At 41.4% G+C, this 21,652-nt stretch overlaps 1 protein-coding gene across 3 annotated transcripts in view; it reads right to left on the bottom strand.

Annotated features, from left to right (window-relative positions):
• Window positions 1-21,652, bottom strand: part of Chd7 (chromodomain helicase DNA binding protein 7) — a 184,004-nt gene that overhangs the window by 120,471 nt on the left and 41,881 nt on the right. For 2 of the 3 annotated variants that reach the window (XM_027932846.3, XM_071602315.1), the window contains exon 2: window positions 1,114-2,958. In XM_027932846.3, the coding sequence (XP_027788647.2) occupies window positions 1,114-2,784 (1,671 nt within the window). In that variant the 5' untranslated portion in view covers window positions 2,785-2,958. Of the gene's footprint in view, window positions 1-1,113; window positions 2,959-18,566; window positions 18,603-21,652 lie in introns of those variants that run through there. The other variant, XM_071602314.1, reaches the window with a different exon arrangement.

The following is a 21,652-nucleotide window of genomic DNA, read 5'->3' as shown; positions in this document are numbered from 1 at the left end:
TGGTTTAGGAAAACCACCCAAAATGTCTTCCCCAGGACCGCTTTCTCAAAGTAAATGCTAGCCAAATTCCAAGCACCCTCATCCACAGGCATTTCCTGTCTGGACACTTGTCACATAAACGTGCTTGGTCTTTTACTGTTTCATATTTTCACATACAGGTTTTGTTTCCCCCAAAATTATTTTAAGATCAGGAAGAACAAGCACTATTCCTTACAGTTCTAAAACCAACTACTGTGACCAAAAAAACCAGTTGCATCTCTAGATAATCAATACATATTTTTGAATAGCACTCAGAATAACCTGTACACATAGATATTGTTTTTACATAAATCAAGGACACAAACACCAAACATTATAATGGAAAGATGTCTCTGTTAACAATAGAGCTTAAAATTTAAATGTGCTCTCTCATGAATGCTGAAGGATAACAAAATTCTCAGCTTACAAAAAAAAGAAAACTCCTACATCGGTGTTGGGTACCCAAATCTCTTTAAGACCAAATTCTGTGGATTATGGTTTACTGCGGTTTCCTACAGCTTGAAATTTAAATTCATATTAACATTCAACAGTTGGTAAAATAAGTATTACAAAAGTACATATTTTGCAGCTTCCCAAGAAAAATATCATATAAAAGGAGAGAAGAGGGAGACTATTTTGCTGGATACCGAGTTTCTATTTTGCTGGAAACCAAGTTTCAGCGTATTTTTTAAAAGGAGAGGAAGAGAAAACAAGAAAGAATGGAGAAAGAAGGAAGACAAAAACATTTGTCTTAGAGTTGTCTTGGGTGCACTGTCCAGCTCCCTGCTAGCAAGGACTCAGCTCCTTACAGGCAGGGACTCGTCTGTTACCTACACATCTGCATCCTGACACAATTCCTGAGATGGGGGTGTTCTGAGGATTCTTGAATAGATGAATAGGTGCATAAGCCAAAAAAGTGAGTAAACAAAGAGAGCAACGGGGGAAAAAAAAGAGAGATTCTGAGGCAACTTACAAGATAAAAAGTAAGGAGCTCATAATGAAAAACCTTTCATGAAGTTTAAAGGAAATTCTATTAGACAAGTTAACCGTGCTGAATTTTACGTTGCAGTGCAGGAGGCCTCTGCGTTCCCTTACCTGATGCACAGGCACTTTCTGCGGGGTGTTCTGGGGTGATGGGTGGAGCTGTGCCCAAGGCTGGTGATGAGGGTGTGGGGGTGAAGACTGGTGGTGCAAGCCCGGGTGGGGCTGCAGAGGAGGACAGGTTGGCAACTGCTGAAAAGACGGCTGCTGACCAGGATGTTGTTGGCCAGGTATCAGTCGTTCCTGGATTGCTTGTGGATCTGCAAGGCCAACACCAGGACAACCATTTGGTCTCATGTGCCCGGTCAACTCCCTCGGTGCCGAGGACATGCCCATAAACGGACGAGACTGCTGCATGTTTCTGGGGCCCATATTCCTCTGTCCAATTCCCATGGCACCAGGGGGCTGGTGAGACGGTTGAGGGTGGGGCATATTTGGATAACTGCCAACTTCCATTGGTATCCCAGCACTTCCAGGCCTGACTTGCGGAGGAGGAGTGCCTGCTGGGTTACTCATTGCTTTCATGGGTGACATGGGAGGTGGAGAGGCATAAGTTCCCTGAGGCTGTGAAGGATGCATAGTTTGTGTGTTCATTTGGTTAAGTGAGCCACTGGGGTGGATGGGCTGCTGGTGCATTAGTCCTTGACCACTGTTTGATGGGAATCCTACAGCATTGGGGTATCTTGGTACGGACTGATTCATTGGAGTATTATTTGTAAGGCCTAAATTTTGATTCATCCCTGTATTGTTAACTAATCCCTGATTTAGGTTACTGTAAGGATATCGAGAATACTGCCCTGAGTTGTTTATAGTAGGAGAGGGGACTGTCTGGCTCCGAGAACTAAAGTTAAGGGTTTGTGGTCTAACAGCCCCTTGTTGAGGAGGATTCGGGGAGAATCTGGGACTGTGGGCAACGGATTCTCCATGGAGAGCAGTAGGGGGGTGGTGATGGAACTGCTGCACCGAGTGACGCAAGGAAGGTGCCATGCTGGGACTCTGTTGGGGCACGTGGGACAAGTGGCCAGGTCCTGAGGTGGCAATGAAAGGATTTCCCTGATTGAGGCCCTCTTGACCTTGGGAAAACTGGCTCATCCTCTGCTGTGGCTGACCATGCTGCTGCATGGAAAAATCCCCACGTGCCATATAGCTGCCCATCTGCTGCATGTGCTGAGGGTGGCCTTGCGCTGGTGGCCCCGATGGAGCCGGCTGCGGTGGCTGTGGCTGTGGCTGTGGCTGCTGCTGCTGGTAGGGGGCTCGTATCTGGTCTGGTACCTGAACAGCCCGGGGCCCCCACATAGAGCCACTGTCCACAAAAGATTGCCCGTGCCTTTCGTTCTGCATGCCAGGGTAGACTCCCATCTGACCCCCGCCACTGCCCCCATGGGGCACCTGGGGAACGGGAGGGGCGTGATACTGCGAGTGCGGAGAGGCCAGTCCGTTCCCAGGGGCATTGCTCATCATTCTGTTAGGCTGATCCATCAGATGCATCTTCTGTTGTTCGTACTGATTATAGTGATCGAAATGGGTCAACTTTGTTTGATTTTGATTAGTGGAGGGATGATGAAGGGATGGCTGCAAAGAGGCAAAGCCTTGGTCTATCGGTATTTGCTGACCCATGGGATTTACTGGATTTTCAGGGTATCCACATTCTCCAAGGCCTTCAAGGCCTTCGCTGAAGATATTCCCATCCTCGCCAAAAAGACTCATCATTCCTGGATCCGCCATCTTCTTCCAACACACGGCTCCTCCAAACTACAGCTCAGGAGCTTGTCTGTGCTTCACTTCACTGAGGTGTTTGTCCTCAAAGCCTATAATCCTTAACTAATCTTCTTCATGTCATTCCATATTTCTTTAATTCTCTTGGACCCTGCAGTGTCAGGCAAAGTCTGGATATAGGTCCTAGAAGGGAGTGGGAGATGGGGAGGAGGAAGGAAGAAAACAAAGAATTAGGAACAAATAATAAAAATTGACAGTATTTTACACATTTGAATTTGGTTTCCATCAACAATACTAATCTAGCCCCCTCGCTGAGCTGTATTTTATAAATCTAGTTCACTTTAAGAGAAACTCATTAGCTTCTACCAGAAGCATTATTATGATCGGTTACTTAGAAAGCAAGCAAAACACTAACCTTAACCTTAAATTAATCCATTCACTACACTTCCTAGCGTTCCATTCTTGGATGGAACAGAACAAAAGAACACAACATGAAGCAGCAGCAGCTGCCACAGCAGGCAAGCAGATGTATGAATATAGCCAAGCAGCCCATCTGCTGAACTAAAGCCCTGGAAATGCTCTGGTTACCAACAGCCCGCCCTTAACCTTATTCCCCTGAGCGGTGTAATCAGATGAGCGGCAGCAGCACCGAGGGCTGTGAAAAGCCCAACTTAGTTAAATTGACTAGCGGATTATACAAATACCAAAATCAGTCATTTTGCACAAATTAGATATTTACAGCCTATATAAAACTATATAACAGCAGCAGAAGCATTGAACAAGAAAGTGCCCATAACGACGTTGAAAAGCAAGCTTGAGAACAGTATTAATAAATTCATAATTTCATTATGTTTAATGGCAGGAATACACAAGATTCAGAAAGAGACTACAAGAAAAGCTTTCATTCTCCAAGAGGACCAATTTCACTCATGGCTCTGGGCCCACCATGTTCCCAATCTGTGCTGATGGCAGAAGGATCCAATCACCAGGCTCATTTTTCACCCACAGGCACACGACGCTCTGGTAATGGACCAGGACCCCATGTGCCCACTCAAGGAAACTCTTAACTGGATGGACACTTTGTAGAGGATGATTACTCTTGTTAGTAGAAACAAAGACCCTCTCTCCAAACTAGTCAATACTGAAACTTATTTTAATAGAACAAGGTTCAAAATATCCATGAGAACCTCACCACTCCCTTAAGCCCTTTGCGGACAAGGCAGGCTTGCAGGAAAGTGGGCAGGCACATCCGTCAGCATCCTATGTGCTTCCAACACACAGTGCACACTACCAAATGCTCTACATTTTATCCAAACTCTTCACAGATTTACTGTCAGATTAAAATAACCAATTTAAAGAATGCTTCAACAATCAAAACAGGAAAATGTTTTTGTTGAGGGTTAATAGAACTAAACCTAAGAACTAATTCATATAAGAAAAATGCCTAAAATCTTAGACATCTTTGGAATTTAACTCATTTTTTTCTCTTTTAAGCACATTAAGCATTGTGTGATATTGGTCCACTTAGGGGGAAAACAGTATGTTGTTGAAGAATTTCCAAAGTGATGCTATAAACAGGCTCGGTCATAACCTCCACTGACAGGCTTCCACAGGAGTAGGGCAATGAACAATGGCGGACCAACTCCACTGCAGACTTACCAGTGAGACAGATAAAAATTCCACCTCTGCCCATCTTATTCTAACATATTCCTAACAAGGGGAGAATTCTGCTTACAGACAATGTAAACAACATTTCTGCTCACTGTCAGGACTACAGACAGAACACCTGAGTAGGTCTCCAGGTCTGCAGTTTTCAGGTGACAGCTGTCAACTAAAGTCAAAGGTCTCCTCACTCCACCGCTAACTGCCATGAATTTTCTGATCTACTTTCTCCAAATACAGAGGTCAAATGGGCGAGAATCAGGTGTGCATGAAAGCAGTGTTGCTGGAAACAGGCCGCTTTCCTGCGCAGCTACTCAAGTTCCAAAAATCAAGAGCAGTAAAAATACCCCATGCCAAATGCAACGAATGTTTACAAACTGAATTTACTCCTAAAAGGCTTAAGTAGTCAGCCTTCATTTATTCAAGGTTCATTCTATCTTTTATGAAAATAAACCCTGGAATAGACTTGATAATAACTTAACACAGCCACAGAGACGAACCACATATCAAAACAACCTTTTGCGTTCGCTTAGGGAAAGTAACATCTACTTTTAAATGTCCTGGAAAGCCTTGTTCCATGGGAAAAACAAGGGATCCATCAAGTGTCACAGGAGGAAATGCCAGTGACTGGATGGAGCCACCAACTCCAGTAGGGGTATAGAGGGAGTTAGATGGCCTGGCTCTATGGTGCTAAGCTCTTGTAGGCCCAATGAGCAGGTAGCAGAGGCTGAATCAGCTCAGAGAAGCCATGGTAGAATTGCTGCTTACTTTTTATCAAGTTAAGGCTCAATAGAATGTGGTGAAGAAGTTGCCTACAGACTTGGGGAGGATCAAGACAGAGTCTGAGAGTAACTGGACCTCACTTAGCTTTACTCCTCTCATTAAGAGACCATCTCTGTGAAGACATGAAATAGGCCAGCATCACATGGTATCAAGTAAGCATGTCGCCTACAACTGCAACCACTCTCAGGTGAGACCCCGCAGAGAAGTTCAAAACCTGTGGTTTTACGACTGTGTTGTCACAGGGATCACTCTTGGGACACCACCAGCGTCTTTCTGCCTCTTTTCTGACCTCCAGACCCAGCTGGCGGCTAAACCAGGAAATCCATCTGGTAGCTGCAGTTCATATTTCTGATTTGAGCTAATCTAATTAAATTATTTTGCTCCTCTTTTTATTTGATTTCATTTGAATGACCACTTCCCCAAGTCACAGCTGCAATGTATAATTCTGTGTTTCTATAAAAGATACTTAAAACTCCTTTTTGAAGGCTCCTCCCTTCTCTGCATTCAATGTGTTTTCTAGGCCTAGATTAGCACTGTTCAACTGACCAAAAATAACAGCTATTATCTGTAATTTTTTATTTTCTAGTAGCCACCTTTTAAAAGTTGCCCCCCAAAAGGAGCGGAATAAATTTAATGGTTTTCACTTAACTCCACGCATGTGAAATGTGACACATGAACTATAGGATAGGTAACTGGGGCACAGGTTTGGGGCTGAGGAAGAGGCACAACAAGGCAACATGGCTAAGAGCATCACTGATGCTGCGGAGGTGCACGGTGACACCAATCCCAGGCACTTCAGAGCTGGCAAACACTTGGAGACCTTCTGATCCAAACCCCTCTTCGCGTAACAGACCACACAAAGCACTTTTACAGACTGAGAAGACCAAACATCTTGTACAAAATACCTTAGTGACCAACAACTCCCCAGAACAAAAGCAGTAAATGGATGAAATGAAAGCTTACTAGTAGAATAAAATAGCAAAGGCCTACCCTGGATCCCCTTTATACAGAGATGAACTAAAACAACTTGCTGCCATCACTGAACACAAGAGCTTCCTTTCAAAGAAATGTAACTTTTATGAAAATAAAATATGGCAAGTACACTCCCCTGATATGATGACTACACATATTAGAACTGAGTTGAGGCTACTGGTAAGTATGTATTAGTGGGAATAAGCAGGATTACAAACAGGGAGAGCCAAATCAACAAACGGCACACAAGAGACCAAATAAAAGATTTGTTATAAAAAAAAATTCTATATAAATTTGTTATTAGCGTGTAAGTTGAATTCTATTTATTATTAAACTGCTTATATATTTGATATGTAAACTTAGATATAAATATATATTTGATAAAGTGAATTTTTGACCTAAACAAAATGTAAACAATTCCTAACTACTCTGCGATTCTCACGGTCCAAAGGTATCTGTACAGCTGAGTTTTAATTTAGTACCACGGTGAAACAGAACTTTTACATCACAGCTGTGAACTGGAAACCTAGTAAGGAAACAGGTGAAAACAAAACACCTTTCACTACAAAATATTTCATACAGCTCGACCACTTTTCATCTAATTGTGTATGCAAAAAATCAACCCAAGGAAACTTTTTCAAAAAAATCCAATACATTTGGCAAGTGTGGTGTCATAAGATGTCTGCCTATTAAATGCTGAAGATTATTTTGCTAGTGCATAGTTTGATTTTCAATTGTTCCCTTTATATCTCTCCCCTCCAACCCCAGAGCCTAAGGTATAGAACATAAGTGTGGCAGTGATTCTGGGGGAATGGGGGTACAGCATGTACCAGAATTTTCAAGGGAGTGTCTAGCTGCTGGCAAAACAACACATGACCACCGTCACCACAACCCGTGAGGACGCTTCTCTACCATCAAGGTGACAAATCACATTAAGAGAGGGAAAGGACCTACACGCTGATTTAGTGGACACAGGGAAGATAAAGGGCTCAGACACTGCTGAGCTTCCGTTCCAACTGAAAGCTCTTCCTGGAAGATCAAGACGTCTGTGGACAGCCTCACCTCCAACCAGGCTCTGAAAGTCACTTAGGAAAAAGCAAAGTCCAGCAGGAAGAATGCAACTGTCCAGCTGACAAGCACCCAGTTAAACAATCAGGAAGTTTCTCCCAAGCTACCAACACGAGAACATCAATTCCTCACAAGTCCATTCCCCATCGGCCTCCTGGACCACACAATGCCCTTCCTGAACCCTCTAACCAAGACCACATTTTCCTCCTCAGAAATATGCTTGGGCACTGCCCATAAACTATAATCATGCTGTCTCTGCCAGCAGCTACAAGCCACATGTTGTCATTTAATTTAATTTAAACTAAATAAAGTTTAAAATTCAGTTTCTTAGTCTCACAAGCCACATTTCAAGTGCTCAACAGTCACATGTGGTTGGCGCCTATTTGTTAGCACATATATGGAACATTTCCATCATTGCAGAAAATCCTGTGAAAAACACGATACTTCCTAGAAGTCATATTTTTAGACAAAGACCATATCAAAGAGTAGCAATCCTCTTTTACAAAAAACTATTTTCTCCTGTTCAGATCAGTATTCTTTTAAACGTCCCTACCCATCACCTGTGATGAAATGTGTGGTTTTTTCCCCCCGTGGGTCGTATTTTGTGTCAAGTACACTTCTTAGCCGATAAAAACTCCTCTTTCTCTACCTCTCAACATATATTTCTATTTCTTAATAAATAATTTTCACTATGGTAGGAATAATTCTTAACTGTACAAAATAAATAGGATTTAGAAGGATGTAAAGTCCTTCAGAAGGTCTCTGTTAGTCCAAGCACCATATTAAAAATAAAACTGGTGCTGGGATGCAGCCCAGTGGGAAAGTGTTTGCTTAGCAATCATGAGGCACCACAAAAACAATAATTTTATTAAAAACCATTAAAAGTAATAATGATTGCATTGGTGGTTTTCATTTATACCGCTGGGGAACCTCTGATTTTGCTAATTTTGTTGAAAAGAAACATTATTTTTGTTGTGGTGGTGGTGGTAGAAATAGTGCTGGGGACTGAACAAACACTATTTCTAGAAGGAAAAAATACGCCCTGAACTACTGTTGTATAGAGTGCCGTGCATTGTGTCAGCAGTCCACGGCACACGGCAGTTCACAGTATCTCCATCCACCTTTCGACTTAGCCAAACAATGGGAAATAGTCCTAGATCCCTCCTGTCATCGGTCACTTACAAAGTATTTAATGAGTGCCTCCTTTGGGTAAAACATTAAACATGCTGGGCGTCCAACACTGAACAGAATGGCCATGGCCGATGCTCATGCAGCTTGCTCTTCTAGCAAACGCCCTTCAGACACTCTGCATTTTCAACCTGTTGCCCAACCTGCTGATTCTTTCTCCTAAACACCTCACGAGTCTACCTTACCCTCCCCTCTCACACTACCTGTGGTGGAGTCAGGCCTTCATTGCTTAGTGAAGGACAAAACAATGTAACTCCAACTGGTTCTCCCAAGTCCAGGCTCAACACTCGTGGTGCTGACTGAACGATCCTCCAAAACACAGACTGTACCAGGCCTCGCCCGGAATAAAACCCTTAAAGGACACCCCATAACTTTCAGAATCCAGCCCAAATGCTCCAGCATGACTGCACTTTGTCATCCAGGTCCCAATGGACACTTTCATTCTCAGATTTCTCAAACTCCCTTCCGTCTGTCTCCCAAAACATTCAGAAATGCCCCCATGGGTTGCAGCCAACCTTGGAAGTGCACCACCTGTCCCTCTGCTTTCTCGGGCCTTCCTTGCCTCCACACTGCAGTCAGTCTCTGGTCTCCTTACCCACCCCCTCCCCCACTGTGCACTTGGCCTATTTTCATCTCAGATCCCTCCCATCCACCTGTCTGGGGTGCCTCCTGTCTTCACCCTCTCTCCTCAGGGTGGTTCTGAAGCCCTCCCTGGTATTACTGTCACACTACCAGGGGCAACAGCCACAAAGGCACCAGGCACACTGCCGCATTCGCTTGTCTCCCTGCATCTCTCCCAGGAGAACAGAGCCTTGCCATTTGCGGTCGAGTCCTGAAAGCACCACTGGCATCCCTGGGAGCTGTGAGAGTTGGAGAATCTCAGACCACCTGCCCCAGGATCTACCATTTCTTAACGCCATTGCAGGGTGACATCTGTGGATGTGAACGTCTGGGAAATCTGCTCTCAGACTCAGAGCTCCTCCACCATCACAGTGGACTGATCACTCAAGAATGAATAATCAACAACAATGGACACCTCTCCCCACGAGTTACAAAGCAAGCAATACAAAGTATAACATGTAAAGAAAGAAAGGTAGTTTTGACATTTGTGCCTCACAAAGAAACAATAATAACTTCATCCAAAGAATTACCAATAGCCCTCAGACACAAATTTTAATCTCATGGTTTACAAAGAGTGGATACCTAAAGGCAGTTTACTTTTAAGATATGCCCATCTGTTTGTCAATCATTTCTGCAAGACAAAAAAAAAAAAAAAATGCAGTTAACATTAATATCTAATACTGTTACATAACATACTATTTCACAGGTTTCTTGCAGAAATCTTTCAGTTATTTCTAAATAACTTTCAGGAGTCTGGATAGTCTAAACTGCCTTTCAGATAAAGATTTTTTTCCTCTACATATAGTGCTGGGGTTAACGTTTCCTTTCAAAGCAACTTAGGAAACAGCACTAGACTAACAATTTATATTGAAATGCCCACAGCCCTAACTTCTTTTTTAAATGGTCAAAAATGCATATTGCCATACCCAACTTGTGCCACTAAAGCACAAGAATCATAGAAATTATGTACTACAGAAAAGGGCCTTTACACCTTGCAATTCAAAGACTAAACCCACTGAGAAGGCAGCCAGCCCAGTGACAGCTGACCTGCTGCCCACAGAGACCCTAGAAAATACATCCAGCATGGTCTTCATTCCACACACAACTTAATATGACCACACAGTAGACCGGCACACACTGAAGTAACACCAGAAGCCCTCAATACTTTATGGCAGAAGAGAAATAAGGACAAATACATATCTATACACATACACACATGTGCATACACACACACACACACACACACACACACACACCCCATGTCTAAGTATTATCCATCCCATAACTTTTTAATGCTATCCTAAGTAATTTTAACTTTAATAGAGATGATAGGGGAAAGCAAATGAAGAGACAGGTCCAAAAATCAGTAAATGAAAATTTTGGAGTAATTTACTTGGGACCAGGAAAAATTCAAAAATTTCAAAGGTATATTTCACCTACCAAAGATGTTTATAATACAAGTTAATGGAAGAGTAATGTAAGCTTTTACAAAATTTGCAGATTGCTACTATGTATCTTGCTTAATATTGTAAAATATCCTAGAATATTTTAAACAAACAAAGTTTGGCTGGAATGTAAAGACCAATAACACCACATGCCTGTTAGCCTAATTTTTAAAAATTGGGATTAGAAAATGTTTTCCTACTCAGTTTAGACGTCCAGCTACTGACTTGACACACACACACCTGAGTGACGTCAAGCCTAACAAGTGAGAGAGGAATGGAAGGACGAGAAGGCAGGAGCTGCCCCATGCTCACCCTCTGCCCAGGGGTCCAGGCCTGTGAAGCCTAGAAAGCTGACATAAACCACTGGAGGACACCGAGGAGGGGCAAGGACAGCACACTGAGGGGCTGAGAAACAGCCAGCAGCTCTTGCAGGAACCAGGCTTTGTGTGCTTTTTGTACTTTCCGCAATTGTCACTTACTACCTGATTTGGCAATTTCCTAGATTCTTTTACACTGAAAAAGGTTCTAGAAAGCTGAAAAGGGATCTTTTTCATATACCAGGGGGAGCTGAGTCCACTTTTAAATGTACTCAACTCTGCCTGATTTGGAAGGCAAGAATAGAGAGGGTGCTGTTAAACAGCCATTTCCAAAACACACTACCAACATTCCTCTCCTTGTAGGAAAAAAAAAAAAAAATACTGCAGCAACACTTTGAAGAATCTGTTAATTCTCTGCAAGAGTGAACTCTATGTAACAGGAAGGGATTTATATCCATTCAGAATAAACTTGGGCACAGTGACAGGCAAGTGTCACAGGACTCCAAGGGCAGGGGCCAAAGGGCAAGATGGAGGCCCCATAGGACTAATGCCAGGTAGGCTCCATACTTAGTACAAAGGAGAAACACACGGTCACTGTGAAAAGTCAAGACTGCCATCAGAGAAGGAAGCAATGTAACAGGGAAACCAAACTGTAAAGAAATGCTGTCGAGATCTGTGGAAGAAAATTAGAGAAAATATTTTAGAAAATTCACAAAATCTCAGAAAGTAAATGTATTCAGTGATGACAATATTAAATTCCTGTTTCAAATTATACCTGATAAAAGCAATAGAATTGAGGCTAGTGTATATAGTAAACAGTTTCACACCCACTATTCATGTCATTGACATTTCACATAATTAGAAAACATTTTTTACATATCCACATTTACCATAAATGCAATAGTTTCTACAATGCCACCATAATAAAAATTCTCAATCTCATGCAGCTGAACACACACCTGACACGAAACACACCTGATAACATCTTTTGGCCAAATTAAATGTTTTCATTCACAGTAGCAGATGGTAAACATAAAAGATTTACCCAGAAACTCTGTATCTAACTTTACATTTTCCTTTTTGTGTGTGTGTGTATGTGTGTATGTGTGTGTGTGTGTGTGTGTGTGTGTGTGGTGCTGGGGTTTGAACCCAGGGCCTTGTACATGCAAGACAAGCAGTCTACCAACTGAGCTATATCCCCACCCCATTTTCCTACATCTACAGCAAAGCTCAACCTTAAACAGGCTGCTCTCCTCATTCCACAGCAAACTTCCAGGTTTCTTTTCCCCAAAAAGCAGGGTACTACAGGGAAAACTCACTTTGTGAAACATCTTTTTTAATATTCTAAGTATATTAATTCATAAACGAAATCTCATTTTTAAAAAAAACTTATATACATTCTGTAACAAAGTCTCTTAATATTTTCTGCACAACCATGCTGTTCTGAAAGCTGACTGTAATGCCAGGATTCTGCCTCCCATATTTTCCCTAAAAAATCATTTGACTAGCCAATTTTAACAGTTCATACAGAATTTTGAACAAGAGTCTTGATATTAGGATGTTGTTCTGACTTGCAGGTTAATATTATATTTGGTTTTAAAAGAATCCCTACCTAAATCACAAATTTCTACATTGTGTCCATTTTGATCATAGATTAATTTTTAAGTATACCTCAAGCTGGCAAGTAAGAGAGACTACAATATAAGAAAAGGTAAGTAAAGTGAGGAGATGAGCTACTACCAGTCGTGACATTTGTTTCACATAATGAGGATGATTAAAATAATTTAAGGCTACCTAGGAAGCTTTATAATTGAATTTTGTACTTGGTTTAATCAAAGATTACAGAGAGAACCAGACACCACGTAGGCACTAAAACATGGAGCTTACTGAGGCCTCAGACCACTGCACCCACCATTTTTATGACTTTAACAAATAGAACTACTATTTATCATTTGCTAATAAAATTATGATCCAGATTAAAAACTAAATAAGTTTATGGGTCATAGTATTTACATCATATTATACCTACCTATTTCAAGTTTTCTCCCCCTTATCTATTGCTTCCCTAAACACACCACATCCTCTACTTAATGCCCATTTCTCAGGGATAGCTTGAAAATAGTCACTATTTTTCCTGGAAAACATAAATAAGAGTTTCCCACTCTCTACTGAGAGACCAGTGTCTATGACTAACATATCTAAATTTTCTAAAAGTCTTAAAGATTCTATGTATAAATTTAATTGTTCCAGAAAACAAAATATTACCTACTATGATTCTTGTACCTAGAAGGGGCAAAAACCATTCTGACATACTACATATCTCAATTTCCTACTTTAAATACATACTCACAGGCAGCCAGAGCTGCGTGGGCACCTGTCTGGAGCTGCATGACTTTGGCTGCCAAGGTCCCAAGGCGCTAGACCTCTGCCACCCTGCAGCAGTAAGACTGCTTACAGTAAAAGTTCCTAAGTACTACATTGAGATTGCTTGAATCATCAGTGTCTTAATAACTTTTATTGGCTGCATACAAACTGGGTAGTAAGTAGATTCTGACCTATCTGAATCATGTTCTTTTTTACAGAATGAATATAAAATTTTCTATTACTTATGGAGACCCCTTTCCATTTTCCTGTTTTACTTTGAATAAGCAATGTACTTTTGAAAAGTTAACCTGTGAATATGGACTATATTTTGATATTTTTCATTGCAAACTATTTCAATGCCCTTGTTGTACTTCTACAAACATGCCCAGTGTACCCAGAAACATGGGCACACCGAGAAGACCTTATGTGCATCACTTTATACTCCCAATGCCAGAACCATGTGCCATTTTGGCACATCTCAATGTTAGATTTCAGCCACAAAAACATGGAAGAGACAGTAGCTGCTCTGGCTCAAGACTTATTCACACAAGAGAGAAGGGGGACTTGGATTGGGACTCAGAACTGAAACATCTTCCATCTCTAAGTTAATACTGTGCAAAAGTATTAACTTAAAAGAACAGCACACCCTCTCACCTTTCTCACTTTGGGGCCCATTGCCTATGCAATGACTTGCTCTAGCCTTCAGAGAAGCCTTCCAGGACAACATGGCCTGGAGTGTTTCCCATCAACAGGGCCAAAGAGCCCAGAAATCTGTTGTCCCTGCTTTACCTGTACCTACACTCTGATGCTAAACTAATGCTTAAATGCTATTTATTGCTTATAACATTTGAACACATTTTCTCCAAAAAGTCTAAAGTTCTCTACAACTACTTTCTCACCTATTTTAAGTTCCACCAATCTTTGTTAATAATCCATCAAATATCATAAACTATATTATTATTATTTTCAGTTTACAGTTTAAACATTTCAGATACAATCCCACATAAAACAAGGAACCATATAAATATGCTAAAAATAACTGGTTCTTGATCAATGAAAATAATTCTTTTAGCAAAAAAATTATGCACTTTAATATCTTTATATTTTCCTGTAAATATACTGTGAGATCTTGAATTTGAAAGGCGTGTGTGTGTGTGTGTGTATTTGAGAGAGAAAGAGAGAGAGAGAGACAGATTTTCTGAACCCTGCAATATAAATTATTTTGTTGTTCTTGGGATAAGGAAAGTAAGGTTTGGTCAAAGAAAGAGTAGAATGCCAACAAGCATAGAGGCGTCCCTCAACTGTCCCTGTGCTGGCCAGTACAATAGCCATTATCCCCTTGTGGTTGGTTAAATTCAAATCAACTAAAATTAAATTTTAAAACTTCAGTTCCTTTGTCACACTAGTTACAGTCAAGTGATTAACAGTCATATGTGGCTAGTACCACCAAACTGGGCAAAGCAAACACAGAACATTTTCATCAGGACAGAAAATTCATAGAAACGGAGTTCAGCTTAGAGCTCATGCTGAGCATCTGTGAGGCCCAGGGTTTAATGCCCAGCACCAAAAAAGATGATGATGATGATTCACAGACAGTGCCGGTCTAGAAGACTCTACCTAAGCTAAGCCCAAAGAGCAAGTAGGAGACTGCCAGGTAGAGGAGCTGAGCAGATGGATAAAAGCCCTTCCCTGAGGGTGACAGAAATAAAACATACTCAGATGTCTGCAAATGACTCAGTGTGGCTTCAACAGATGCCAGACCATGAAGGCCCTATAATTCATCCTGAATTCATGGAGAAGTCATTCCCAATAATTTAAGGTAGGCTTTTAGAATGCACGTTTCAGAAGGAACTGCCATTACCAAAATGTGGAGCACAGACTGAGAGAGGTCTGAGTGGTGCAAGGCTGGGGCCAGGAAGACCTTTAGAGGGCTCTCCCCGGGAGCCAGGCCAAGAGAAGATGGCACCACAGGGGAGATGGACATGCTTGAGAGAGAACCACCAACCCTCTGGCCTGGTTTCTGAATGAAGGGGACCTAGGATGATAACCGGGGACCCTGATGTGGGTAACTGAGCAGCTGGTAACACTAGCCACTGAAATGTGAAGAAAACAGAAGACACAGGATTCACCTGGGATAGGAAAGAGGTGTAGAGAAAATCCACATAAGGCTCTCCCACAGGCACCACAATATAAAGTGAAGAGCTCAAGAGAGAAAACTGAGCTGAAAATACAGCTGCTTCTTTCTGCTCCATTCGCAGGAGGCAGGCAGAGTCTGGGAGTGGAACAGATCAGCCTGAGAACATGTTTAGAAGGACAAAAGAAAAGGACAGGATTCTGAAGAACTCTGCCACTTACAAGGCAGGCAGAGTGGTCAGCAATACAGAAACAAACTCCAAGGAAAAGTCTTAACATGGAAGTTCCCAGTAAGTTTGAATGTTACAGAGGAAGAAACAGGCAAGTATCCATCAGACTGTGATCCCAACCATGGGCGGGTGTGGGGAGGGGGGGAGCGAGGCAGGAGGATCGCAAGTCTAAGGCCAGCCTGGGTAACTTAGATTCTGTCTAGGGGGAAGAAAAAAAAAAAAACATAATATAAATATATATACACACACACATACACATACACACACATTTATATTTTTTTATATATGTAAATATTTTTTCCTTGAAAGGGCTAGGGATATCGCTTAGAGGTAGAGCACTTGCCCAGCATGTATGAGCCCTAGGTTCAATCCCCAGTACCACCACCAAAAAAGAAAGAAAGAGAGAGAGAGAGAGAATTTACAAAAAAGTTGTGGTAACAGAAGTTCATGCTATGGTGAGGAGTGAAGAGGAGCAGTGAAGATTGCAAAGAAAGCTGATCAAGTATCCACCTACTCAAATATGAAGAAATGGGATTGCGCTCCAACCCAAGCCATGCAGTCCGGGGCAAGTTTCTTGACCTCTGTTCCTCAGTTTAAAATGAGGACAATATTTATTTCAGAAGGTATTAGGATAATTAAGGGCATTAATATTTGTAAAGCACTCAAAACACTGCCTGACACTTAGTAAGCACTAAAAACACATTCATTAAGATATACAAAAATATACTAATGAAGTAGGCAGAGAGAGGGAGAGAAGTGAGAAGGGCACAGAGTGAAGGGGGGCAAACAAGGAATGAGTCTGTGAAGAGGTGGACCCAGAAGAGGGAGGAGCTAGAAGAGGGAGGACGGAAACAGCAGAATCTGTCTCTTCCCCGGGACAAGCAGGAAGATGGGTATGGACCGTAGGTTTGGTGAGGTTGGAAGGAGGTGGCAGTCATGGGAATTTGTTTTAAGGAGAAAATAAACAACAAAATGACAGAACACTGTGAACCCACTGATGGTCTGGGACTAACTTTGAAGGAACTCAACCTGCTCTTCTATAGTGTGCAGGGATACCTCTAATTTCTGAGAACTAAATCAAATTGGGTATATAAAGCACTCAACATAGTACCTGGTATATAATTAGCACTCAGTGCAGATGATCAAACAGTTTCTGCTTCAACCTGAGGATTTTAAGTATGCAAAATAAGTCAACCAAGCTGGATGTCCTTGACCCAGATGCTTAGTTTCTAACTCTTGGTTTCCCACCTGCAGAATGGAGAGGTAGAAAGACAGCTAAAGGGAATAGGAAAAGTCTCTCCACTTTAAGATGCTAAGCTAACTAGCTACACCATTAAATATGTGCTAATGATAGCTATCCTCTTCTGAAATTCACATTTTTAAAATTTTTTTTGTTTTGTTTTAATTAGTTATACATGACAGTAGAATGCATTTATGCACTTTGATACATAGATGAGATATAATTTCTCATTTTTCTGAGTGTACACGTTGCAGAATAAATATTGGTCATATAATCACATATATACATACATACAGTAATAATGTCTGTTTCATACTACTATCTTTCCTATGCCCAAATCCCCTCTCCTTCCCTCCCATCACTTCCCTCTACCTAATCTAAGGTAACGCTATTCTTCCCTAGTGCCCCCCACCTTCTTGTGAATTAGCACCCACATATTACAGAAAACATTCAGCCTTTGGTTTTGTGGGATTGGCTTATTTTGCTTAGCATGATATTCTCCAAATCCAATCATTTACTGGCAAATCTCAGAAATTCACTCTTCTTTAAAACTGAGTAATATTCCACTGAGTGTATATGTGTGTGTGTGTGTATATATCACTTTTCTTTATCCATTCATCTATTGAAGGACACCTAGATTGTTCCATAGTCTAGCTATTGTGAATTGAGCTGCTATAAACATTGATGTGGCTGCATCACTATAGCATGCTGACTTTAAGTCCTTTGGTATAAAACCAAGGAGTGGGATATTGGTGCACAATAATGATACATAATATGGGACTCATTATATGCCATATTTGTATATGTACATAACACAATTTGATTAATCTCACTCCCCAGTACACTTCTAAGTGATAAAAAGTACAGATAATTGATAAAGTGATTATACAGATACATTGAATGCACATGTTGTGTAAATAATTCAGCAAAGCTTCAGTTTTAAATGTAAAATTACCAAACAACTACCAGCAGTTCTAAAGAACTGCTCCTCCCCTAAAAGTAAATGCACCTAGTTTCACAGAGAAATTGTGTAGTTCTGATGTCGAGTAAACTTTCATTCCCTAAAACACATTTACCTCTCATCCCTTGAAGAAGCATCAGAGAAAACCCCTCTGCCCCAGCCCACCTAGAAGAAAGGAAGTCAGCACTGGGGCACCTGCTGGCACCACCTCTGGGAACAAGGCCTCAGAGGTGCCCTTAGAGTGTTGATCTTAAGATAGAGGAGTCAGCTGAAGCATTTTCTCAGAAGAGGGAAAGCTAAGCAGATCTGGAAGCACACAATCTCTCACAGTCACCAACAACACAAGCTCTGCCATCAACAGCAACTCTCCCATTAAAATACCAAGTCAAGAGCTGGGGCTGCAGCCCTGCATGTGTGAGGCACTGGGTTCAATCCTCAGCATCACATAAAAATAAAAAAATAAAATAAAGGCACACTGTCCATCTACAACTACAAAAAAAAAAAAAAAAAAAAAAAAACAAGTCAATGGCTCACAATGGAAGTGCAGGACATCCTGTAACACTGATGAAAGAACTGAATCCTATTTTTTTTCCCCATTTCCCATTTATTTGCTGAACATATTTGCGTGAGAAGCAACCTCCATGCTTTCCTTTTCTGATAACCAAATAGGTTAATGTCAGCTGTCATCACCAGGGATGCTGTAGGGATGAGTTAACTACTTCAAATTCCTACCAACAAAATACGCTTAGTAATACAAAAAATACACAAAAGTTCTCTTCTCTACAATGATTAGTCCTGACAGCTTACCTTAAGACATTTTTCTCAGAATTCCTGACTACACAGATGGAAGAGACACTCTCATTGAGAAATTATAAGAAATTCCATCCAGGGGCTGGGGTTGTGGCTGAGTGGTAGAGCACTTGCCTAGCATGTGTGAGGCACTGGATTCGATTTGCAGCATCACATATAAATAAGTGAATAAAATAAAGGTCCATCAATGTCTAAAAAAAATTTAAAAAAGAAAAAGAAACCCCATCCTTAAGTTATCCTGGACATCGTTCTCTACGATTTCACAAACTCTCAGGACAGATCCATGGAACATTCCTGTAAAGTATCTCTGTCTCTGACAATCCAGCATCAGCATGTTTCGCCACGTCTGGGATCCAGCTTGTTTCCAGTTTCCTGGAATCTGCAGTTTTCGTTGCAGGATTTGGGAACCAAGGCTCACAACCGCTCCCTAGAGAGTGGCTCTGGGAAGTCCCCAGGCCATGGGTGCTCCTGATGATTTTTATGCTCAGTACTTATCATGTGGTTATGATAAAACAGGATCCCAAACAACCTTGTTGAAGTTTTCAGTAAGTAGTCCACCAAAATTTGAATTTTTAACTCTCCATATGGAAAGGCAAAGTGGAAGCATGTCAATGCCAGGTTGGCAATGCCCTGTCCTTTTTGTGAACTTGTGCCAGGCTTATCGGTCTTCAGTCTTCATAGCTAAGAGAACTAGGCCAGCCCCATTTCAGCACAAATCTATGATTTAACACCAGCTTTTTATCATCTTTAGATTTTATTGACTGTTGCCAAAAGTTTATAAGTGTTAAAATTTATTCATGAAATCACCACCTCTCAAAGATATAACATTGTCCAGTGGTACTACCCCTTCAGCACTTTAGAAGAGACTAAAATAGTCATTGAGAAAAATGAAAAACGAAGTCTCATGGCTAGAGAGGAATGCAGAAAAGAGCAGCACCTAGAAGCCCGGAGAAGACCAGCTGTGGAGCTGCAAACACTGCACCTCAGGCAGCTTAAAGCAGCTGTCTCCTCTATGAGAACTAGCATTCCACCCCTCCCTCGAAGGGCTGCTTGGAAAGTGACTTCACGCAACTGCCACAAGCAGCCGTTAACAGAATGCCTCGCACACAGCAGTCAGAAAACGTCAGTTGTTCTTTTCCCTGTTCTGCACCAACCTTACCCTAGTCACCCAACTTTCCTTGCTCCCAGTTTCATACCCCAAACACAGTGAGTATCTCCACAGGAGTTGACAATTTATGAGACCCAAATGCCATGTTCAGAACTCTTGTGCTGTATTAAGCCAAACACTAGGATTGGGAACATAGCTCAGTGGTAAAGTGCTTGACAAGTATGCACAAGACCCCAGGTTCAACTCCCAGCACCAAGGAAAAAAAGAGTGAAATCAAACGTTTCTTTTAAAAAAAATCATAATCACAGCTGGGTGCACACACCTGTAATCCCAGGGGCTTGGGAAGCTGAGGCAGGAGGTTGGCAAGTTCAAAGCCAGCCTCAGCAAATTAGTGAGGCCCTATGCAATTCAGTGAAACCCCTGTCTCTAAATAAAATCCAAAACAGGGTTGGGGATGTGGCTTAGTGGTCAAGTGCCTCTGAGTTCAATCCCCAGTACCCATTTAAAAAAAAAAAAAAATCTACCACAGGGGTTGTAGGTGCAGCTTGGTGGTAAAGTGCTTACCTAGCATGCATGGATCTCTGGGTATAAATTCCCAGGATTGGGGGAAAAGAATTTTTAAAAAGAAAAAAGAAAAGAAAAGAAAAATCACAACCACAGGACACCTACTGCCTTGCTAGGCCAGAGCCAGGGTTGGCCAGAAAGAATAAAGCTACAGGGTAAGCCCCCAACAGACCACCTTCCCAGATTGTGAAGGGAATCCTGAATTCATGCCTCCAGAATCTGTGAATCTCAGAACACAGGAGTTAAAAGACTCAACACCTACACCAACACTTGCCCTCACAGAGAAACAGTGGCAAGGTTAAGTGGCCCAGCCAGCCAGAGGAAGAGCAAAGGACAGGAGCCCATTCCAATTCTGAGAATGGTGCTTGCTCCACACCATGCTGGATCTAACTGCAATACAAACCCTAAATTGGCAAAGAATGTATGCACATGGTTTGGTTAGGCAACAGGGTCCTCTCAGACTAGATAACTATATCTATATGCAATTGGAAAAAGGCTAACAAAAAAAAAAAAAAAAGGCATTTGAAGCCAAATAATTTTAAAACGGAACGTCCAAACACAACCTCTGGACTAAGCTTAGAGTCATAACTTGAAGTGATTCCAAATAAGGTAGCATTCTAACAATGTTCTAACTATTGGTGTTATCACTGAATGTGGTGTCCTGTCTCCAAGGTCACTGTGTTGGAAGAAATAACATTCATTTACATAATTTCTGGTGTACTGAGTCAACTATGCTATGAGAATTCTTTCTTTTATGTATCTGCAGAGTACTTGCTTCCCCCTGAGTAGCCCTTCTAGACACAAAGAGCTCTGCCCTCCTATAAGCTTGCAGCCGTCTAGATGGTGGTTAAATGTCAGAAACCATTTGATTCAAAGCAGATTGAGAAGTGGATTGCGTGACTGAGGTACAACCTCTTTTCAAAGAACACCATTTTCACTTGGAAGAAAAATGACTGACAAACTATGGTTATGCAGACTTGAGTATTTGGCAGGCGTTTCAAAAATGAACAAAATAATCTGTCACTTCAAGGAAAACAATTGACAGTTTTGTTTGCCAATGATAAAATCTGAGCATTCAAGTGAAAATTAGAATTTTGGAAAAACTATATCTACTATCATGAACCTGACAGTTTTCTAATGCTTCTTAAAGACTTCTCCAAATTTTTTAAATATTGTATAATGAAATATGTCAATAAAGATTTATATAATTTACAGAACCTATATTTTCCAAACAACTAATGATGGTATTACTAAACTATGAATGGATAAAAGATCCAAAGTACAAGATCAATCAATGAATTTTAATGAAACCAGCACAAAAATTACACTGAGAGGGGCTGGGGATGTGGCTCAAGCGGTAGTGCGCTCCCTTGGCATGGGTGCGGCCCGGGTTCGATCCTCAGCACCACAT

This window comes from Marmota flaviventris, chromosome 15 (genome assembly GCF_047511675.1).
Source record: "Marmota flaviventris isolate mMarFla1 chromosome 15, mMarFla1.hap1, whole genome shotgun sequence".
NCBI classification, from domain to species: Eukaryota; Metazoa; Chordata; class Mammalia; order Rodentia; family Sciuridae; genus Marmota; species Marmota flaviventris.
Note: the sequence above shows the minus strand (reverse complement) of the source record. Positions and strands in the feature narration are given on the sequence as shown.